The sequence below is a fragment of the Aythya fuligula genome, chromosome 24 (genome assembly GCF_009819795.1).
Source record: "Aythya fuligula isolate bAytFul2 chromosome 24, bAytFul2.pri, whole genome shotgun sequence".
NCBI lineage: Eukaryota > Metazoa > Chordata > Aves > Anseriformes > Anatidae > Aythya > Aythya fuligula.
In genome coordinates this window covers 4,389,381-4,410,784 of record NC_045582.1, presented here as the reverse complement: position 1 = coordinate 4,410,784, position 21,404 = coordinate 4,389,381, and the positions used below count along the sequence as shown (strand labels likewise).

General features: G+C 53.3%; 2 protein-coding genes and 2 gene segments (V, D, J or C); all 4 read left to right on the top strand.

Annotated features, from left to right (window-relative positions):
• Positions 1 to 21,404, top strand: part of LOC116498355 (M1-specific T cell receptor alpha chain-like) — a 318,814-nt gene that overhangs the window by 205,892 nt on the left and 91,518 nt on the right. The gene's annotated exons all lie outside the window — the stretch shown is intronic.
• The window catches only part of LOC116498345 (M1-specific T cell receptor alpha chain-like), a 234,806-nt gene that overhangs the window by 194,869 nt on the left and 18,533 nt on the right, over positions 1 to 21,404 (top strand). The gene's annotated exons all lie outside the window — the stretch shown is intronic.
• Positions 1,522 to 2,417, top strand: LOC116498357. The segment is given in 2 exon segments: positions 1,522 to 1,659; positions 2,057 to 2,417. Coding segments are annotated over 2 exon segments (399 nt in total).
• On the top strand, positions 9,986 to 11,588 carry LOC116498351. The segment is given in 2 exon segments: positions 9,986 to 10,123; positions 10,393 to 11,588. Coding segments are annotated over 2 exon segments (396 nt in total).

The window sequence follows — 21,404 nt, the reverse complement described above, 5'->3', positions numbered from 1 at the left end:
TGCCCAAGGTCTTTCTCTAGGAGATACTCCATAGAATATAGTATGGGAAAGATTGGGAGAATCCCTTGTTGCTCAAAAATCTTCTCTCCTACCCTAGCCTCAGGCTATGGCTCATCCTAATTGCACTGCAAGTACCCAGGAGGCAGCAAGCAGCTACATTCAACCTGTCCAGAGGAATAGGTTTAGTTCTTAGGAAATTACAAGCAAAATCCCTTTGACAGTGGGCTATGAAGAACAATAGATATACCAGCCCTCACAAAAAATCCATAAACTTTGTCCTGTAGGCAAATTCTGTTGTTGATAGAATAGAAAGAAGGGATGCCACCCAAAGGGACCTGGACATGCTTGAGAAGTGGGCACACATGAACCTAATGAGATTCCACAAGTCTAAGTGTAAGGTGCTACACCTGGGCTGGGGCAGTCCCAGACATGAGTACAGACTGGATGAAGAACTCCTAGAGTGCAGCCCTGCTGAGAAGGACTTCGGTATTCTGCTGGATGAAAAGCTTCACATGAGGTGTCAATGTGCGTCTTGCAGCCCAGAAGGCCAACGGCATCCTGGGGTGCATTAAAAGAGGAGTGGCCATCAGGTCGAGGGAGGTGGTTGTCTCCCTGTAATCTGCCCTTGTGATGCCCCACTTGGAGTACTGTGTCCAGGTCTGGAGCCCCCAGCACAAGAAGGATGTTGATCTGTTAGAGCAGGTCCACAGGAGTGTCACAAAAATGATCAGAGGTACAAATATATATATTTTTAATTTTCCCAAGTACATGATCTGCCAGTTTAAAGTAGCAATGATTTGCGTGTCAGTGTGACTGTGTGTGTGTGTGAGGAGGGGTGGTGCTTCTTTTCTGTGTACAAGCATGGGAGGAGGGCTATGTATAAAAAGGTTAGAGAATACATTGTGGAATTCCCTAAAATCTCGGAAAATTGTCCCATGGGAAGTCTGAGTCATGGCTCACTGGAAAGCAAGGGTAATAGGAGGGGCAGTGCTGACCTTATTTTAAAAAATAGCAATGTCTTCTGCTTTGTGAAAGAACCTGTAAAGTGGACTAACATTACAAAGAGTCCCAAGCCCCCAGTGGTTCCAAAACCTAAGAACAACGTTTAGCTGTCTTCAATACTGTGATGTGACTGAGCTGTCAGCACAGAGGTGATGCAGAAGCAGGTCACCCCTGAGGATCAATCGGTTGTGCTGGAGTTAGACCAAAAGTACAGGATCCATCAGGCCACAGCCACCCCACGTTGCAGTGCCTGGGGAGATACTGCTATGAAAGACGTACCAGTGAACATGCCTATGTGGAGCGGAGAAGGCTTCTCCTTTCAGTCCGGAGAAGATGTGGCTCGGTCTGCTTAGTGGAGGCCTCTCTCCCGCTCCCTGAAAGGAAGTTGTGGGGAGCTGTGGGCCGGCCTGTTCTCGCTGATAACGAGCGATAGGACAAGAGGGGCCGCGGCCCCGCGGGGGGCGGTGTGGGCCGGGCCTGGGCGGGCGGAGCGGTGGGCGCTGCCCCGGCGAGGGCCCGACTTGTGGTGCGGGCAGGAGCGGCCCGAGCTTGGCCCCGCTCTGCTCCTGTCCGCCTCCCGCCGGGCGCGGCAGGGCCCGATGGCGGGCGGGCTGGGGCCGCGGCTGCTGGCCTTGGCCTTGGCCTTGGGGCCGGCAGGTGAGCGGCGGGCGGGGAGGGCAGCGGGGCCTGGGCGGTGTTGGGGCTGGGGCTGAAACGTGTCGGGGCTGGGCCAGCGGGTGGCCGTGACCGACGTGGAGCGTCTCCTGGTGCTGTCCCGCCGGGCGCACTGGGGTCCGGCTCTCTCCTTCGTCGCTGTGGAGTGTACTGTGTGTGTGGGAGTGGTAGGCTGTCCAGGTCAGGGAGGCTTTGGGAGCAGCCCCGTCTGAGTCCCGAGGAGGGCAGTCGGCGCAGTGCCCCTGGCCTCGGGCTTTCTCGGGAGCAACGGGATTGGTGTTACAGGTTGTGCTGTGCTGGAGTCACTGGAGCGTCTAGACAGCATCCTCCTCTATCCTTGGCCACACACTGCCCCAGTCTCTACGCTCTCCTTCTACAGGCGTTTGGGCTCAGTTGAGTCTGACAGAGTCTGGCGGAGGTCTGCGAGCACCTGGAGACTCCGTGCAGCTCTCCTGCCAGGGATCCGGACTCAACTTTGAAGAGTATTCTGTCCGCTGGTTCCGTCAGGCACGCGGTGGTGGTCTCGAGTGGGTGTCTTACATAAGCAGCCGGTCTGGTACTGTAAAGCAATACGGGGCTGCAGTAGAAGGTCGAGCCACAGCCTCCCGGGACAATTCACAGGCTGAGTCATCTCTGTCCCTCCAACATCTGCATGTGGGGGACTCAGCCCGCTATTTCTGTGCTGTTCGCACAGGGACAGGAAATCCAGCAGAGCTTTAACAAAAATCCCTTTGCAGGGCATGGCCAGGACTGTGTTAGCTGCAGGGCTGGTTTGGGCTATGTAAGCTGTGGGCTGCTTTCAGGGAGCAAGGGTGCATCACAGATGGCCCTGTCCTTTCTGTAAGAGTTCCTTTCTCTTAATCACCCCTTTCTCTTAAGTGAGCAACTGAGGCCAACTGCATCCTGTGCTGCAGTAATAGAGGAGTGGGTATAGGTAGAGATAGCTGATTGTCTGCCTCTAATCTCCCCCTATTATGCCCCACTTGGAGTACTGTGTCCAGGTCTGGAGCTCCCAGCACAAGAAGGATGTTGATCTGTTAGAGCAGGTCCAGAGGAGTGCCACAAATATGGTCATGGGGCTGGAGCAGGTCTCATATGAAAAAAGGCTGAGAGATCTGGGGCTATTTATCCCACAGAAGCAAAAGCTTCCAGGTGACCTCATTGCAACCTTTCAGTATTTGACGGGGGCTTGTAGAAGGGATGGAGAGCAACTCTTTACTCATTTGGATGTTGACAGGATGAGGGGGAATGGTTTTAAACTAAAAGAGGGGAAATATAGAAGAGAAGTTAGGAGGGCCCAGGTGGGGCACCACTTTCTTCACTCAGAGGGTGGTGAGGCACTGGTACAGGTTGCCCAGTGAGGCTGTAGATGCCCCACCCTTGGAGGTGTTTGAGACCAGGTTGGATGAGGCTCTGATCAACCTGATCTCTTGGGTGGCATCCCTGCCTATGGCAGGGGTTTGGAACTAAATGGTTTTTGGTGTCCCTTCCATCCCATGCCATTCTATGACTCTATTAATTTAGCATATAACCGAGTATGAAAAGCCTGCAAACTGAAGCATTGTGCTAAGGTGTTGTTATGTCCTATCTTACAGGTAAACCTTTGAAGAACCAGAATTTGAAGGCAATAACCAAAATGAGTACAACATTTTTTTTTTCCCATAGTACATGATCTGCCAGTTTAAAGGAGCAATGCTTTTCATGTCTGTGTGACTGTGTGTGTGTGAGGAGGGGTGGTGCTTCTTTTCTGTGTACGAGCATGGGAGGAGGGCTATGTATAAAAAGGTTAGAGAATACATTGTGGAATTCCCCAAAATCTCAGAAAATTGTCCCAATGGATGTCTGAGTCATGGCTCACTGGAAAGCAAGGGTAATAGGAGGGGCAGTGCTGACCTTATTTTAAAAAATAGCAATGTCTTCTGCTTTGTGAAAGAACCTGTAAAGTGGACTAACATTACAAAGAGTCCCAAGCCCCCAGTGGTTCCAAAACCTAAGAACAACGTTTAGCTGTCTTCAATACTGTGATGTGACTGAGCTGTCAGCACAGAGGTGATGCAGAAGCAGGTCACCCCTGAGGATCAATCGGTTGTGCTGGAGTTAGACCAAAAGTACAGGATCCATCAGGCCACAGCCACCCCACGTTGCAGTGCCTGGGGAGATACTGCTATGAAAGACGTACCAGTGAACATGCCTATGTGGAGCGGAGAAGGCTTCTCCTTTCAGTCCGGAGAAGATGTGGCTCGGTCTGCTTAGTGGAGGCCTCTCTCCCGCTCCCTGAAAGGAAGTTGTGGGGAGCTGTGGGCCGGCCTGTTCTCGCTGATAACGAGCGATAGGACAAGAGGGGCCGCGGCCCCGCGGGGGGCGGTGTGGGCCGGGCCTGGGCGGGCGGAGCGGTGGGCGCTGCCCCGGCGAGGGCCCGACTTGTGGTGCGGGCAGGAGCGGCCCGAGCTTGGCCCCGCTCTGCTCCTGTCCGCCTCCCGCCGGGCGCGGCAGGGCCCGATGGCGGGCGGGCTGGGGCCGCGGCTGCTGGCCTTGGCCTTGGCCTTGGGGCCGGCAGGTGAGCGGCGGGCGGGGGGGGCAGATTGGTAGGGGTCTGTGTCCGGTGTGTGCGGGAGAGGGAGGCTGTAGGGGTCGGGGAGGCTTTGGGAGCAGCCCCTTCGGAGTCCCGAGGAGGGCAGTCGGGGCAGTGCCCCTGGCCAGGGGCTTTAGTGGGAGAAAATTGGTTTTTATCTCTGGCAGCCCCAGACAAGGGGCATGAGGTTTCCTGGGGACCCGCCTCCCTCTGTGGGCACACACTGCCTTGTTCCGAGTGCTTTCCTTCCACAGGGGTGTGGGCACAGCCGAGCATTGTGGAGGTCTGCAGCTGGCTGGGGGCTCCATGGTCCCCTCCTGGCAGGGTTCCGGAATCAGGCAAGGTGGCAGTGTTGAGTGGGCATCCTTCATCAGCACAGATTCCACATACACTGAATTCTGGCCAGAAGTGGAGGGCCGAGCCATGGCTTCCCTCGATGACTTCTTGTCTGAGGCACATCAGTCCCTGACTGCCCTGTGCCTTCAGGACTCAGCATGCAGTTTCTGTGATGTTAGCACAAGGACAGAAAATCCAGCTGAGCTTTAACAAAAACCTCTTTCCAGTTCACAGTCAAGGCTGCATGAGCTGCAGGGATGGCAGGAGCTGGGGGAGCTTTGGGCTGGTTGCAGGGAGAAAGGGAACATTACCACACACCGCTGATGGCCTCGTCCTTTCTGCAAAAGTTCCTTTCTCTTAACCACCCCTTTTTTCCTCAGTAGTCCCAGAAACAGTACTGTACCCTGAGGAGGATTTTCAGCATATTTCTTGTCACCCAAGCATCTTGGCCAATCTGCCTGCAGTTCATCTCCACCTGCCCTTGTTCCCTTTTTCCCTTGGGGACTGAAAAGCGTTTGGGTTCTAGCAACAGCATTGCCTGCTTCCATCAAGATGTGTGTGGGTCATTTTTATGTGCCTGTGAGAGTGAAGAAGTGGGTGATTAACTCTGCTGTGGTTTCAGGTACAGTTCAGGGTGATGAAATCCAACCAACGAGGACTACAGTGTGGGGACAAGCAGGGCAAACAGAGACTTTGCAGTGTACTTACAGCTCCAACGCCTCTTATATTTACGTGGCTTGGTACCGGCAGCATCCCAATGGGTCCCTGCAGTACTTGCTCCAGAGCAAGGGCCGGGGAGGCTCCTACATTCACACAGCCCCATTTGCCCGCAAGAGGTTTTCCGGCAAGGCTGATGAGAGCTCTGGGACATTGTTCATCCATGCACTGGAGCTGAAGGACAATGCACTGTATTACTGCACCCTGCAGGGACCACAGTGAGAGGTACCCCAGGGCACCTAGACAACATCAAGCTCCTCCACTCCCTCTTGCCTGTTCACAAGTTGTGGTAGGTTGAAGTTGGCTGGCTGTGAGTCAACTCTTACTTTCTGGAGGTGGGTGGAGAAAATATGGTGAAAAAACTCCTGAGTCAAGCTAAAGACAGGGAGATCACTTACCAGTTTGCATCACATGCAGGGCGTGGCCAGGACTGCGTGAGCTGCAGGGCTGGTTTGGGCCGTGTCAGCTGTAGGCTGCTCCCAGGGAGCAAGGGTGCATCACTGTATACCACAGATAGCCCTGTCCTTTCTGCCAAGAGCTCCTTTCTCTTAACACTACATTCTTTCTGCGAAGTCGCCAAAACCCATAATGTAATCTGAGGAGGATGTTTAGCATATTTCTGGTCACCAAAATAGCTTGCGTAGTTTAGCTTCCTTCAGCCCCTGTCTGCCTGCCTTTGGTCTCCTTCTTCACTTGGGCTTTAGAAAAAATGTTGCCTATTTCCATTGTTACTTCCCTCAGTGACCCGCCCCTGTGCCATTTCCATGAGCTGGAAAAGGAAAAGCAGTTGTGTGAAGAGCTGTGCTGTGACTCCAGTTGTGTTTCAGGGCAGTAAGATCCAAGTAATGAAGTCTGCATTGCGGGGCTGAGCACAGTACACAGAGACTCTGTGATGCATTTATAGGTGCAGATGTGAGTAGAGACTGGATGGAGAACTCCTAGAGAGCAGCCCTGCTGAGAAGGACTTGGGGGTTCTGCTGGATAAAAAGCTTGACATGAAGCATCAGTGCGCGGCTTGCAGCCCAGAAGGCCAACTGCATTCTGGGCTGCATTAAATGAGGAGTGGCTATCATGTTGAGGGAGGTGTTTGTCTCCCTGTAATCTGCCCTTGTGAGGCCCCACTGGATCCCACAATACTGGATTGGCACTGGTTCAAATACCAATGTGGCAATTAGCATCTGTAGCACTCCTGTTCATGGATGGGTTGTCAGTTCACAGGCAGTTGATGGTGAGTCTGAGTCCACACCAAGAACACGCGGCTTCTTCTTTTGTACATTTTCATATGCCCTCTGCTCAGTCCTCTCAAGGCAATTAAATGGAAATCTGGTGCTCATGATGAGCTCGTGCTTAGCTTCGTGTCCTGGCTGTCTTCCTCTTTCCCCCTCCCTGACAGTAATGTCAGTGCTCAGTCTGTGATGGGACCAAGAGCTCCTGAGGACGGGTGTTTGCAGCTGCAGGATGGCAGAGATGAGGCTCTCACTGCCGGCTCCCGTGGCCACAGCAGGCAGCGAGCGGCCGAGCAGCTTTTCGTGTGTCTCCGGCGCGGCACTGCCGGGTCCCTCCTGCCGGGCTGCGCGGGGCTCGAGGCTCGAGGTCGGGGCAGCGCCGGGAGGGCAGGGCCAGGAGGCTCCCTCCCTGCCTCCGGCTGCCGGGGCGCCGCGCTCCTCCGCTGCCCGCCGAGCTGCCCCGCGCCCCGCCCCGCGGCCGCCTCCTCGTCCGCCGAAGGGGCCGCGGCCCCGCGGGGGGCGGTGTGGGCCGGGCCTGGGCGGGCGGAGCGGTGGGCGCTGCCCCGGCGAGGGCCCGACTTGTGGTGCGGGCAGGAGCGGCCCGAGCTTGGCCCCGCTCTGCTCCTGTCCCCCTCCCGCCGGGCGCGGCAGGGCCCGATGACGGGCGGGCTGGGGCCGCGGCTGCTGGCCTTGGCCTTGGCCTTGGGGCCGGCAGGTGAGCGGCGGGCGGGGAGGGCAGATTGGTAGGGGTCCGTGTCCGGTGTGTGCGGGAGAGGGAGGCTGTCAGGGACGCTTAGAGAAGAACTCCGTGTGAGTCCCGAGGAGGGCAGTCGGGGCAGTGCCCCTGGCCAGGAGCTTTCTAGGGAGCAACGGGGTTGGTGTTACAGGTTGTGCTGTGCTGGAGTCACTGGAGCTTCTAGACAGCATCCTCCTCCATTCGTGGCCACACACTGCCCCACTCCCTGTGCTCTCCTTCTGCAGGCGTTTGGACTCAGTTGAGTCTGGTGGAGTCTGGTGGAGGTCAGCGAGCACCTGGAGACTCCGTGCACCTCTCCTGCCAGGGATCCGGACTCCGTTTTGAAGATTATTATGTCTATTGGTACCGTCAGGCACGCGGTGGTGGTCTTGAGTGGGTGTCTTACATCAGCAGGCCATCTGGTACTAAAAAGCAATACGGGGCTGCAGTACAAGGTCGAGCCACAGCCTCCCGGGACAATTCACGGGCCAAGTCATCTCTGTCCCTCCAACATCTGCATGCGGGGGACTCAGCCCACTATTTCTGTGCTGTTCGCACAGGGACAGGAAATCCATCAGAGCTTTAACAAAAATCCCTCTTCAGGGCATGGCCAGGACTGTGTGAGCTGCAGAGCTGGTTTGGGCTATGTAAGCTGTGGGCTGCTTCCAGGGAGCAAGGGTGCATCACAGGTGGCCCTATCCTTTCTGCAAGAGTTTCTTTCTCTTAATCACCCCTTTCTCTCAAGTGAGCAACTGAGGCCAACTGCATCCTGTGCTGCAGTAATAGTGGAGTGGGTATAGGTAGAGATAGTTGATTGTCTTCCTCTAATCTCCCCTTGTGATGCCCCACTTGGAGTACTGTGTCCAGGTCTGGAGCCCCCAGCACAAGAAGGATGTTGATCTGTTAGAGCAGGTCCAGAGGAGTGCCACAAATATGGTCATGGGGCTGGAGCACGTCTCATATGAAAAAGGCTGAGAGATCTGGGGCTGTTCAGCCTACAGAAGCAAAGTCTTCTGGGTAACCTTGTGGAGGAATGGTTAAGTGAAGTAGGTCATGTGAATATTGAGCAACTAGGAGGTCGCGAGCTAACAAAATATCGAACGCACCTCATATGAGTCTGAGAAAGTGCGTAAATGAGTCTGAGAAAGTACATAAAATCTGGGAGGTTTCAGGGAGGTTTCAGAGAGGTTTCAGGTACAAGAACATGATATCTGTTGGTGGTCTGGGAAAGTACTAACTGTGTTATTTCGATTGATGGGAGTGAGAAACTAGCTGATAAAATAGAGAAATGCACTAACCAATCATGAGCTTAGCTTTTGCAATATGTATGAGCTAATTATATTGAATTAGATAAAAGACGACTGAGCTATCCAATAAATCGAAGTTCACTGATCACTCATATTGAGCGTCTGTGTCTTCCTTCCGTCGACAACAAATGTCCTCGCAACATAACCTCATTGCAACCTTTCAGTATTTGAAGGGGACTTGTAGAAGGGATGGAGAACAACTCTCTGCTCGTTTGGATGTTGACAGGATGAGGAGGAATGGTTTTAAACTAAAAGAGGGGAAATATAGATGAGACGTTAGGAGGGCCCAGGTGGGGCACCACTTTCTTCACTCAGAGGGTGGTGAGGCACTGGTACAGGTTGCCCAGAGATGTTGTGGATGCCCCACCCTTGGAGGTGTTTGAGACCAGGTTGGATGAGGCTCTGATCAACCCGATCTCTTGGGTGGCATCCCTGCCTAAGGCAGGGGTTTGGAAGTATATGGTTTTTGATGTCCCTTCCATCCCAAGCCATTCTATGACTCTATTAATTTAGCATATAACCGAGTATGAAAAGCCTGCAAACTGAAGCATTGTGCTAAGGTATTGTTAGGTCCTGTTTTATAGGTAAACCTTTGAAGAACCAGAATTTGAAAAGGCAATAACCAGAATGAGTACAAATATATATATATATACATTTCTGAAGTATATGATCTGCCAGTTTAAAGTAGCAATGATTTGCATGTGTGACTGTGTGTGTATGCAGGAGGGTTGGTGCTTCTTTTCTGTGTACAAGCGTGGGAGGAGGGCTATGTATAAAAAGGTTAGAGAATACATTGTGGAATTCCCTAAAATCTCGGAAAATTGTCCCATGGGAAGTCTGAGTCATGGCTCACTGGAAAGCAAGGGTAATAGGAGGGGCAGTGCTGACCTTATTTTAAAAAATAGCAATGTCTTCTGCTTTGTGAAAGAACCTGTAAAGTGGACTAACATTACAAAGAGTCCCAAGCCCCCAGTGGTTCCAAAACCTAAGAACAACGTTTAGCTGTCTTCAATACTGTGATGTGACTGAGCTGTCAGCACAGAGGTGATGCAGAAGCAGGTCACCCCTGAGGATCAATCGGTTGTGCTGGAGTTAGACCAAAAGTACAGGATCCATCAGGCCACAGCCACCCCACGTTGCAGTGCCTGGGGAGATACTGCTATGAAAGACGTACCAGTGAACATGCCTATGTGGAGCGGAGAAGGCTTCTCCTTTCAGTCCGGAGAAGATGTGGCTCGGTCTGCTTAGTGGAGGCCTCTCTCCCGCTCCCTGAAAGGAAGTTGTGGGGAGCTGTGGGCCGGCCTGTTCTCGCTGATAACGAGCGATAGGACAAGAGGGGCCGCGGCCCCGCGGGGGGCGGTGTGGGCCGGGCCTGGGCGGGCGGAGCGGTGGGCGCTGCCCCGGCGAGGGCCCGACTTGTGGTGCGGGCAGGAGCGGCCCGAGCTTGGCCCCGCTCTGCTCCTGTCCGCCTCCCGCCGGGCGCGGCAGGGCCCGATGGCGGGCGGGCTGGGGCCGCGGCTGCTGGCCTTGGCCTTGGCCTTGGGGCCGGCAGGTGAGCGGCGGGCGGGGAGGGCAGATTGGTAGGGATCCGTGTCCGGTGTGTGCGGTAGAGGGAGGCTGTCGGGGTCGGGGAGGCTTTGGGAACATCCCCGTCTGAGCCCCGAGGAGGGCAGTCGGGGCAGTGCCCCTGGCCAGGGGCTTTTTGTGAAGTAAGCGTGCTGGCGTTTTTTTCTGTGCTTGGCTGGAGTTGCTGTAGTTTCTGGAAAGGATCTTCCGTCCATGTGCACACGCATCCCTGCTCCCTGTGCTCTCCTTCTGCAGGTGTTTGGGCTCAGTTGAGTCTGGTGGAGTCTGGTGGAGGTCTGCGAGCACCTGGAGACTCCGTGCATCTCTCCTGCCAGGGATCCGGATTCAGCTTTGAAGATTATTATGTCTACTGGTACCGTCAGGCACCCGGTGGAAGTCTTGAGTGGGTGTCCTTCATTAACTATGATGGTAGCACTGTAGAATATGGCAAAGCAGTGAAGGGCCGAGCCAGTGTCTCCCGGGACAATTCCCAGTCCAAGTCTTCTCTGTCCCTGAGCTCCCTGGTACCCCAGGACTCAGCCCACTACTTCTGTGCAGTTCGCACAGGGACAGGAAATCCAGCTGAGCTTTAACACAAACCTAGTGCCAGGGCCCCACGCCTTTCCTACATATATTGCTGCCACAGAGGCTACGTTTATTGCAGCCTCTGGCTGCTGTAGGTGCTGTAGGAGCCTCTGACTCCTTCCCACCCCGCTTTCTGCCCTATGCTCACCTCCTCATCCACCAAGGAGTCTGCAGGGCAGTGGGAAGCAGGATGGACACTAAGTGCATGTTATATTTATTCTATCCATATCAGGATTTGGTAGGTGAGCCTGATGGTTGGACTTGATGATCTTACAGGTCTTTTCTAGCCTGAATGATTCTATGGCTCTGTGATTTCTGTGCACATCACCAGCTGGGGATGCAGGCTGATTGTGAATGACTATAGCATCTCATGATACCAGCATGCACACAGGTCCACATTCCTCTTGGTCTCTGTCTAGAGCAAAAATTCCTTTTCCTACACCTTATGGAAGGCTGCCGTGTGTGGGTGTGCAGCCCACCACCTCCTGGGACAGTTTCTAGGTGTTGAAATGTATTGTCCTGCATGCCCTGCATCCCCGGGACTGCACTTGCCGCTTTTGTTCTGCCTCTGTGAGGATAGAAAGCTGAAGTGTTCCCTGACATGAACCTCCTACTGGGCCTTCTCACCCTCTCCATGTTCACTCGTGTGCCCCAGCAAAGGGGCCAGCAAGGACGTGGGCTGGGACAGATTGCAGCTTTGGCCTGTGCTGCCAGAGCATGATGCACCAGTAGAGGGGTGTCCAGGGATTCTCTCAGGTAGTGGGACTACTCAAGAAATCCCTCATTACAAGTGAGCCAGAATGCTGGTTTTGTCTAGGATAGAGTTAATTTTCCTCCAAGTGTCTGGTAAGGTGCTGTGTTTTGTAATTAGGATGAAAATAATGTTGATAACACACTGATGTTGTAATTGTTGCAGAGCAGTCCTTACAAGAAAGAAAGAAGGAAAGAAAGAAAGGATTTTTTTGTTTGCTTCTTTTGTTGTTGTTGTGTTGTTGTGTTTTTCATTTTTAGTTTGGTACAGCTTCCAGAGAGATATTTTCAATTTATTGTTTTGTTAAGGCCTTAATCCAAATAGGGCATATGCATGAGTCAACCCTCCAATATCAAATTCTCCCGGAATGCGCTCAAAATGTTAGAGACACACCAGGCTGAATTGTGACTTTTCTTCTAGTTAGCCTCAGGGGCATCTCTTCTGGTGCGTTGGTTATTGGTCCACCGGCCAGCTGACGGTGAGGATAAGAGAGGGAGTTAGGAGAATCTTATCAAGTAGCGATAGAGTACTGATGGCATTAAACTAGGATGCTGCTTAGTGTCTTTGCTAACTATGGTGCATTGTGCAAATTAACTAAGGCAAGAAGCCTTGTGCCCCTTACCAAGGTCAGTCTCTTAATAAGAGTGTGAGCCTATCTTAAGAAACTGTTAGAAACTGGTGCTGCGAATGGACAAGAGCCAAGGAGCAACTGAGTCTGCGCAAAGACAAGAGGTCAACGAGCGGTGAGGAGGAAGAGTCGTCAGTCTTCATTGCCACGACCCCCAATGACCACCACCAGATTACACTACACAAGCGCAGATGGGAGGAGTTTATGGAAATGACTCGTTTGAACTAGGTTTAATAGGAAGTGGGGACAGGTTATGAATACGTATAGACGTGTTGTAAAACTTCATGCATAGGTAACTCTTTACTGCATATAAGCAAGGGAAGTTGCGGTGTAAGGGGAGCACGTTTCTGACGGGACTACCCCCCCGTGCTGCCCAGCGCTGAATAAACATACCTACATTACAATCTTACTGATTGTGGAGTCAGTTTTGTTCAAGTCAAGGGCAGGGCCAGGAGGCTCCCTCCCTGCCTCCGGCTGCCGGGGCGCCGCGCTCCTCCGCTCCCTCACAGGGCTGCCCCGCGCCCCGCCCCGCGGCCGCCTCCTCGTCCGCCGAAGGGGCCGCGGCCCCGCGGGGGGCGGTGTGGGCCGGGCCTGGGCGGGCGGAGCGGTGGGCGCTGCCCCGGCGAGGGCCCGACTTGTGGTGCGGGCAGGAGCGGCCCGAGCTTGGTCCCGCTCTGCTCCTGTCCGCCTCCCGCCGGGCGCGGCAGGGCCTGATGGCGGGCGGGCTGGGGCCGCGGCTGCTGGCCTTGGCCTTGGCCTTGGGGCCGGCAGGTGAGCGGCGGGCGGGGAGGGCAGATTGGTAGGGGTCCGTGTCCAGTGTGTGCGGGAGAGGGAGGCTGTCGCGGTCGGGGAGGCTTTGGGAACATCCCCGTCTGAGCCCCGAGGAGGGCAGTCGGGGCAGTGCCCCTGGCCAGGAGCTTTCTAGGGAGCAACGGGTTTGGTGTTACAGGCTCTGCTGTGCTGGAGTCACTGGAGCTTCTAGACAACATCCTCCTCCATTCGTGGCCACACACTGCCCCACTCCCTGTGCTCTCCTTCTGCAGGTGTTTGGGCTCAGTTGAGTCTGGTGGAGTCTGGTGGAGGTCAGCGAGCACCTGGAGACTCCGTGCATCTCTCCTGCCAGGGATCTGGATTCAGCTTTGAAGATTATTATGTCTTGTGGTACCGTCAGGCACGCGGTGGTGGTCTCGAGTGGGTGTCTTACATCAGCGGGCCATCTGGTACTACAAGGCAATACGGGGCTGCAGTAGAAGGTCGAGCCACAGCCTCCCGGGACAATTCACGGGCTGAGTCATCTCTGTCCCTCCAACATCTGCATGTGGGGGACTCAGCCCATTATTTCTGTGCTGTTCGCACAGGGACAGGAAATCCATCAGAGCTTTAACAAAAATCCCTCTTCAGGGCATGGCCAGGACTGTGCGAGCTGCAGGGCTGGTTTGGGCTGTGTAAGCTGTGGGCTGCTTCCAGGGAGCAAGGGTGCATCACTGTATACCACAGATAGCCCTGTCCTTTCTGCCAAGAGCTCCTTTCTCTTAACACTACATTCTTTCTGCGAAGTCGCCAAAACCCATAATGTAATCTGAGGAGGATGTTTAGCATATTTCTGGTCACCAAAATAGCTTGCGTAGTTTAGCTTCCTTCAGCCCCTGTCTGCCTGCCTTTGGTCTCCTTCTTCACTTGGGCTTTAGAAAAAATGTTGCCTATTTCCATTGTTACTTCCCTCCGTGACCTGTCCCTGTGCCATTTCCATGAGCTGGAAAAGGAAAAGCAGTTGTGTGAAGAGCTGTGCTGTGACTCCAGTTGTGTTTCAGGGCAGTAAGATCCAAGTAATGAAGTCTGCATTGCGGGGCTGAGCACAGTACACAGAGACCCTGTGATGCACTTATACGTCCAGCGTTTCTTATATTTACATGGCCTGTCACCAGCAGCATCCCAGTTGGCAGTACTTGCTCCAGACAAGGGCCAAGGAGGCTGGTACAGCCCTAGGCCTGTATAGTTGTTGCAGAGAATGGGATTGCTGAATCTCCTGCAGTGTGCCCAAGGTCTTTCTCTAGGAGATACTCCATAGAAGACAGTACAGGAGGGGTTGGGAGAATCCCTTGTTGCTCAAAAATCTTCTCTCCCACCCTAGCCTCAGGCTACGGCTCATACTAATTGTACTGCAAGCACCCAGGAGGCAGCAAGGAGCTACAGTGCACCTGTCTAGAGGAAGAGGCTAAACCTGTCTAGAGGAAGAGGCTAAGCTCTCAGGAAATTATAGGCAAAATCCCTTTTACAGTGGGCTATGAAGAACAACAGGTATGCCTGTGCATGCCAGCCCCCACAAAATTCGACACACTTTGTCCTGTAGGCAAATTCTGTTGTTGATAGAATAGAAAGAAGGGATGCCACCCAAAGGCACCTGGACAAGCTTGAGAAGTGGGCACACATGAACCTAATGAGGTTCCACAAGTCTAAGTGCAAGGTGCTACACCTGGGCCGGGGCAGTCCCAGACATGAGTACAGTCTGGATGAAGAAGGGGACTTGTAGAAGGGGTGGTGAGCAACTCATTGCTCCTTCGGACGTTGACAGGATGAGGGGGAATGGTTTTAAACTAAAAGAGGGGAAATATAGAAGAGAAGTTAGGAGGGCCCAGGTGGGGCACCACTTTCTTCACTCAGAGGGTGGTGAGGCACTGGTACAGGTTGCCCAGAGATGTTGTGGATGCCCCACCCTTGGAGGTGTTTGAGACCAGGTTGGATGAGGCTCTGATCAACCTGATCTCTTGGGTGGCATCCCTGCCTAAGGCAGGGGTTTGGAAGTATATGGTTTTTGACGTCCCTTCCATCCCAAGCCATTCTATGACTCTATTAATTTAGCATATAACCGAGTATGAAAAGCCTGCAAACTGAAGCATTGTGCTAAGGTATTGTTAGGTCCTGTTTTATAGGTAAACCTTTGAAGAACCAGAATTTGAAAAGGCAATAACCAGAATGAGTACAAATATATATATATATATATATATATATATATATATATATATATTTCTGAAGTATATGATCTGCCAGTTTCAAGCAGCAATGATTTACATGTGTGACTGTTTGCGTACAGGAGGGGTGGTGCTCATCTTCTGTGTGGGAGGAGGGCTATGTATAAAAAGGTTAGAGAATACATTGTGGAATTCCCTAAAATCTTGGAAAATTGTCCCATGTGAAGTCTGAGTCAAGGCTCACTGGAAAGCAAGGCTCACTGGAAAGAAAGGGGGGGCAATGCTGGCCTTATTTTAAAAAATAGCAATGTCTTCTGCTTTGTGAAAGAACCTGTAAAGTGGACTAACATTACAAAGAGTCCCAAGCCCCCAGTGGTTCCAAAATCTAAGAATAACGTTTAGCTGTCTTCAATACTGTGATGTGACTGAGCTGTCAGCACAGAGGTGATGCAGAAGCAGGTCACCCCTGAGGATCAATCGGTTGTGCTGGAGTTAGACCAAAAGTCCCTGGCCAGGGGCTTTTTGTGGAGCAAAGGGGTTGGCATTTTTTTTCTGTGCTGGGCTGGCGTTGCTGGGGCTTCTGGAGGGAATCTTCCTTCCGTGGGCACATGCATCCCTACTCCCTGTGATGTCTTCCTACAGGTGTTTGGGCTGAATTGAAGCTCGTGGAGTCTGGCGGAGGTCTGCGAGCAGCTGGAAACTCCGTGCAGCTCTCCTGCCAGGGTTCTGGACTCAGTTTCGAGTATTATGATGTCTGGTGGTACCATCAGGCACCTGGTGGTAGTCTTGAATAGGTGTCTTACCTTAACTATGATGGTAGCACTGTAGAATATGGCAAAGCAGTGGAGGGCCGAGCCAGTATCTCCCGGGATAACTCCCAGTCCAAGTCTTCTCTGTCCCTGAGCTCCCTGGAACCCCAGGACTCAGCCCACTACTTTTGTGCAGTTCGCACAGGGACAGGAAATCCAGCTGAGCTTTAACACAAACCTAGTGCCAGGGCCCCTTGCCGTCTCTAAGTGTGACACTGCCACAGAGAACAGAGAGGAGCAGCAGAACTGTATTCAGCTTCTGAAGAGTGCGGAGTAGTGCCTTGAGATCAGAACTTTCCCACATTGCCTGTATGGGCACATGGAATCAGCAGCAGTGTCAGGGGCAAATGGGCTGGTCAGGTGGAGTGCAGCAAGAAGAGCTGCACAGGCTTCCTCATGAAAGGAAGTGCCAAGTGCTGATCTTGTGTCCTAACAACCCCATTCTGTAGGGATTGACAGATGTAACAATCCCATTCAGGCTTGGGGAAGAGTGGATAGAATGTGTCCTGACAGAAAAGGAGGACCTGAGGGTTTTGTTTGACAGCCAGCTGAACAAGAGCCAGCAGTGTGTCCTGTGGCCAAGAAGGCCAGTGGCATCCTGACCTGCATCAGAAACAGTGTGGCCATCAGGACTAGGGAAGTGCTTGTCCTGCTTAAGCCCCATTTTGATGATTTTGTGAATCCTTCCTATCACATCACCCCATGCCTTTTGCTCAGCAGCTGCATCAGTCACTCCCTCACAGGGCTTCTGGTTATTCTCTCCTTTCCCCCCTTCTTTATAGTTTAAAGCCCTCCTCAGGAGGTCTGCCATCCCCTCAGTAGGAACGTCTTTGCCACGCTGTGTGAGACTGGGGTAGCGTGAGGAGGCTAGGGCCTGAAGCCTCTGGCTGCTGGGGTGACATGCTCCTCTCCAACCTGCTCCGTGCCCCATGCCCACCTCCTTCTCTACCAAACAGGTTACAGGCCTGCGGGAAGCAGGATGGACACTAAGTGGTATGTTATTTTTTATCCTATGCATGACAGGATTTGTTAAGTAAGATTGATTTTGGACTTGATGATCTTACAGGTCTTTTCTAGCCTTAATGATTCTACGGTTCTGTGATTTCCATGCATGTCACTAGCTGGGGATGCAGGCTGATTGTGAATGACTATAGCATCTCATGACACCAGCATGCACACAGGTCCAAATTCCTGTGTAATGCACCAGTAGAGGGGTGTCCAGGGATTCTTTCAGACTGTGTGACTACTCAAGCAATCCCTCATTACAAGTGAGCAAGTATCCTAGTTTTGGCTAGGATAGAGTTAATTTTCCTCCAAATGTCAGATAGGGTGTCGTGTTTTGAACCTATGATTAGAATTATGGCGATAACAAAATGATGTTGTAGTTGTTGCAGAGCATGCATTAAAAGAAAGAAAGAAAGAAAGAAAGGAGTGGTTTTGTTGCTGTTGTTGTTGTGTTTTTTGTTTTTTTAGTTCTATACAGCTTCTGGAGAGATATTTACAATTTATGCATTTTTTAAGGCCTTACTCCAAATAAGACACGTGCATGAGGCAACCCTCCAATATCAGTTTCTCCCGGAATGCACTGAAAATATGTGAGACAGACCAGGTTGAATTGTGACTTTTCTGCTACTTAGCCTCAGTGGAATCCCTCCTGAGGTGTGGGTTCTTGGTCCACCGGGCAGCTGACGGTGAGGCCAGGGCCAGGAGGCTCCCTCCCTGCCTCCGGCTGCCGGGGCGCCGCGCTCCTCCGCTGCCCGCCGAGCTGCCCCGCGCCCCGCCCCGCGGCCGCCTCCTCCTCCGCCGAAGGGGACGCGGCGCCCTGCTTCCCAGGATGTGGTTGTATGTTGCTTGTTGATGAGAAGTAGAGAGTAACTGCTTTTCTCTCTCTGTGCTTTTGTGATGCGTTTTCCTTTTTTTTTTTTTTTTTTTTTTCTTCTTCCTTTTCCCTTTAATTAAATCATCCTCATCTCAGACCTTGAGCCCTTTGTGTTGTTTGTTCTCCCCCTTTTTCTTTGAGGAGGGGGAGTGAGAGAGTGGCTGTGTTGGAACTCGGCTGTCCACCCAAGTAAAAGAACCACAGAAGGATATTGAGTTGCTTGAGTATGTGCAAAGAGCAAGAAAGCTGGTGAGGGGTCTAGAAAGCAAGTGTTCTCATCAGCAGCTGAGGGAACTGTTTTTTTTAGTGTAGAGAAAAGTAGGCTGAGGGGAGACCCGATCATTCTCTGCAGCTGTCTGAGAGAAGGTTGCAGCAAGGAGGTGTCGTTCTCCATGTTTCTGTGATTCCATGGTTAAACACTGGACAGCTTTTCCCTCTGATCCTAAATGGGACTATTTTCTTGTGCAGAAGAGATGAAGTGCTGAATTTGTTTGCTGTGGAAGAACCACTAGTTTCCCGGGAGTTCAATGAGGCTGAGTGAGTTAGAGATGATTTATCATGTGTCTTGGCAGGTAATCGATTCTGAGGCAGTCGTGATCTGCAGAAGAGCCATGGATCACAGCTGACAGGCGTTTTTCTGCATGGAGGCCACTCAGTTTTCTGCAGGAGTCCTCTCAGGGCAGCCAGGCAGGACCCATCAGCCCTTGTGAGGGTGGCTGATGAGGCTTAATCGAAGCCAGAAGCACCCCGTGTGGTACAAAGGCAGCCCCTGGGGAGCATGAGCAACCATCAGCCTGGCGACCAAGGCAGGCAAACAGGGCATGGTGTATCAGTTTGCACAGCAGGGTGAGCAAGGAGGGCGAAGTATCCCTCCCCACTCAGGCCACCGGCTCACCTACCAGCTACCTCCCAGACAGCAAACCCAGCCATGGTCACCACCAGGCGGCAAGCGCTTGCCAATGCACTCATCAAAAAGACTGGCAACTCAGACCGAGTGCCTGCCCAAAGCTGCGGCTTTTCAGGTCTTTGGCTACAGGGAGTGCCTGAGCCTGATGCTGCCAATGGAGGGTGACAGAGATACTGCCTGCTTGAGGTACGAGGAGGTGGGGATTCTGATCATCCTGGTGGCAGAGCTTCAGGAGAAGGTGCATAGATTAAGGCCTATCAGGGAGTGTGAGCAGGAGTTGGACTGGTGGAGCAACTCCCTGCCATGTGTCAGAGAAAGACACCGGGATGACAGATGAACAAGTGGGGAAGAAGACTGGCGTGGCTGTACAGGGAACTTTTGCTGAGTGCCTGGGAGAAAAAGAGACTTTATGTTCAGCGGAAGAAGGGGCAGGCAACTCACAGAGAGTACAAGGAAGTTGGCAGCATATGCAGAGAAAAAATCAGGAAGGCCAAAGTCCAATACGAGCTCTACCTGGCAACTATGGTTAAATATAACTTTTTTTTTTTTTTTTTTTTTAAATAAATATATTAACAGCAGGATGAGGGCCAAGGAGAATCTCCATTCTTTACTGGAGACGGGGAACATGACTACCAAGGACAAGGAAAAGGCTGATGTTCTTAATGCCTTCTTTACATCTGTCTTTACTAGCCAGACCACGTATCCTCAGGGTATTCAGCCTTCTGATCTGGAAGTCTGTGATGGGGAGCAGAAGAAACCTCCCTACAGTTCAGGTGGAAACAATTAGAGACCTGCTGCTCTACCTGGACTGTCACAAGTCCATGGGGCCAGATGGGATCCACCTGATGAGGGAAGGGAAGGGAAGGGAAGGGAAGGGAAGGGAAGGGAAGGGAAGGGAAGGGAAGGGAAGGGAAGGGAAGGGAAGGGAAAAGGTTTTTTTCCTCTACTGCAGCTAGACAGGTATTTACAGTCATTTCATTCTTTAAGGTCTTCGTCCAGATAAAAGGTGTGTGAATTGACACTTTCATCCACATCCTGTGAGAAACCCCTGCAGTACTGGTTTCAACTGGAATCTACACTGGTTTAAATCACATCTCCCTCCCTTGCACTTAGCATCAGGGGCATCATGGCATCACTGGCACCATGTCGAACTTGCACGACACTGGGGTGTGTGGCGGGATCCTGAGAAGCGATGCTGCGGGCCGACAGCATGGCTGACCCGAAGGCCGGGACGTTTCTGCCGGGCTGCGCGGGGCTCAAGGCTCGAGGCCGAGGCAGCGCCGGGAAGGCAGGGCCAGGAGGCTCCCTCCCTGCCTCCGGCTGCCGGGGCGCCGCGCTCCTCCGCTGCTCGCCGAGCTGCCCCGCGCCCCGCCCCGCGGCCGCCTCCTCGTCCGCCGAAGGGGCCGCGGCCCCGCGGGGGGCGGTGTGGGCCGGGCCTGGGCGGGCGGAGCGGTGGGCGCTGCCCCGGCGAGGGCCCGACTTGTGGTGCGGGCAGGAGCGGCCCGAGCTTGGCCCCGCTCTGCTCCTGTCCGCCTCCCGCCGGGCGCGGCAGGGCCCGATGGCGGGCGGGCTGGGGCCGCGGCTGCTGGCCTTGGCCTTGGCCTTGGGGCCGGCAGGTGAGCGGCAGGAGGCGACGGCAGCGGGGCCGGGGCGGGGTTGGGGCTGGGGCTGAAGCTGGAGTCGGGGCTGGGCCGGCGGGTGGCCGTGACCGACGTGGAGCGTCTCCTGGTGCTGCCCCGTCGGACGTAGTGGGGTCCGGCGCTCTCCGTCGTCGTTGTGGAGGGTCTGGTGTGTGCGGGAGAGGGATGCAGGCCGGGGTGGGGTTGCATTGGGAGCAGCGCCGTCTGAGCCCCGTGGAGCGCAGTCGGGGCTGCGGGCCTCACCAGGGGCTTTGTGGGGAAAAAAGGGTTGGCGGCTCAGGCTGTGCTGTGATGGGGTCGCCGGGGCTTCTGGAGAACATGCTTCCTCCATCGGTACACACTGCCTCACTCCTTGTGCTCTCCTGCAGGTGTGTGTGCTGAATTGATGCTGGTGGAGTCTGGTGGACGTCTTCGAGTGCCAGGGGAATCCGTGCACCTCTCCTGCCAGGGATCTGACTTCAACTTTGCAATTTACGGTGTTCTGTGGTACCGTCAGGCACTTGGTGGGAGTCTTCAGTGGCTGTCCTATATTAACCCGGATTCCTCATATATTAGATATGGCTCAGCAGTGGAGGGCCGAGCCACAGCCTCTCGAGATAATTCCAAGTCCAAGACAGTTCTGACCTTGAATAACCTGCACCTCCAGGACTCAGCCCGCTATTTCTGTGCTGTTCACACAGGGACAGGAAATCTAGCTGAGCTTTAACTGAATCCTGCTTGCAGGGCTCTGGCCCTTGGCACTGGAGCTTAATCGAGTTGCACAGGTGTTTGGGGCAGCTCCTACAGAGCCATTTTTTTTACAACATATAGTTTTTAATCATTTGACTTAGAGAGACATGTTCTACTTGTTTCTGTCCCCAAAGGAGCTCAAACACTTCTGATTGCTGTCTTCCTGTGTCTCTTCCTCATGTTCCTGAAACATCACCTTTGGAAACAAGTTTCCCTGTTTCCATTGTTTCCTGGTAGGATGGGTGTCATGTAGTTGTCCAACAGATAAACCCTGATCTGGTTTTAGGTATGGCTTGGTTTGCTTCAGTCCAGCCTACAGGCTTTGTACTCTCCTCTTTTCTCTGAGGGTTTCCCCTTCTCTCTGAGGGTT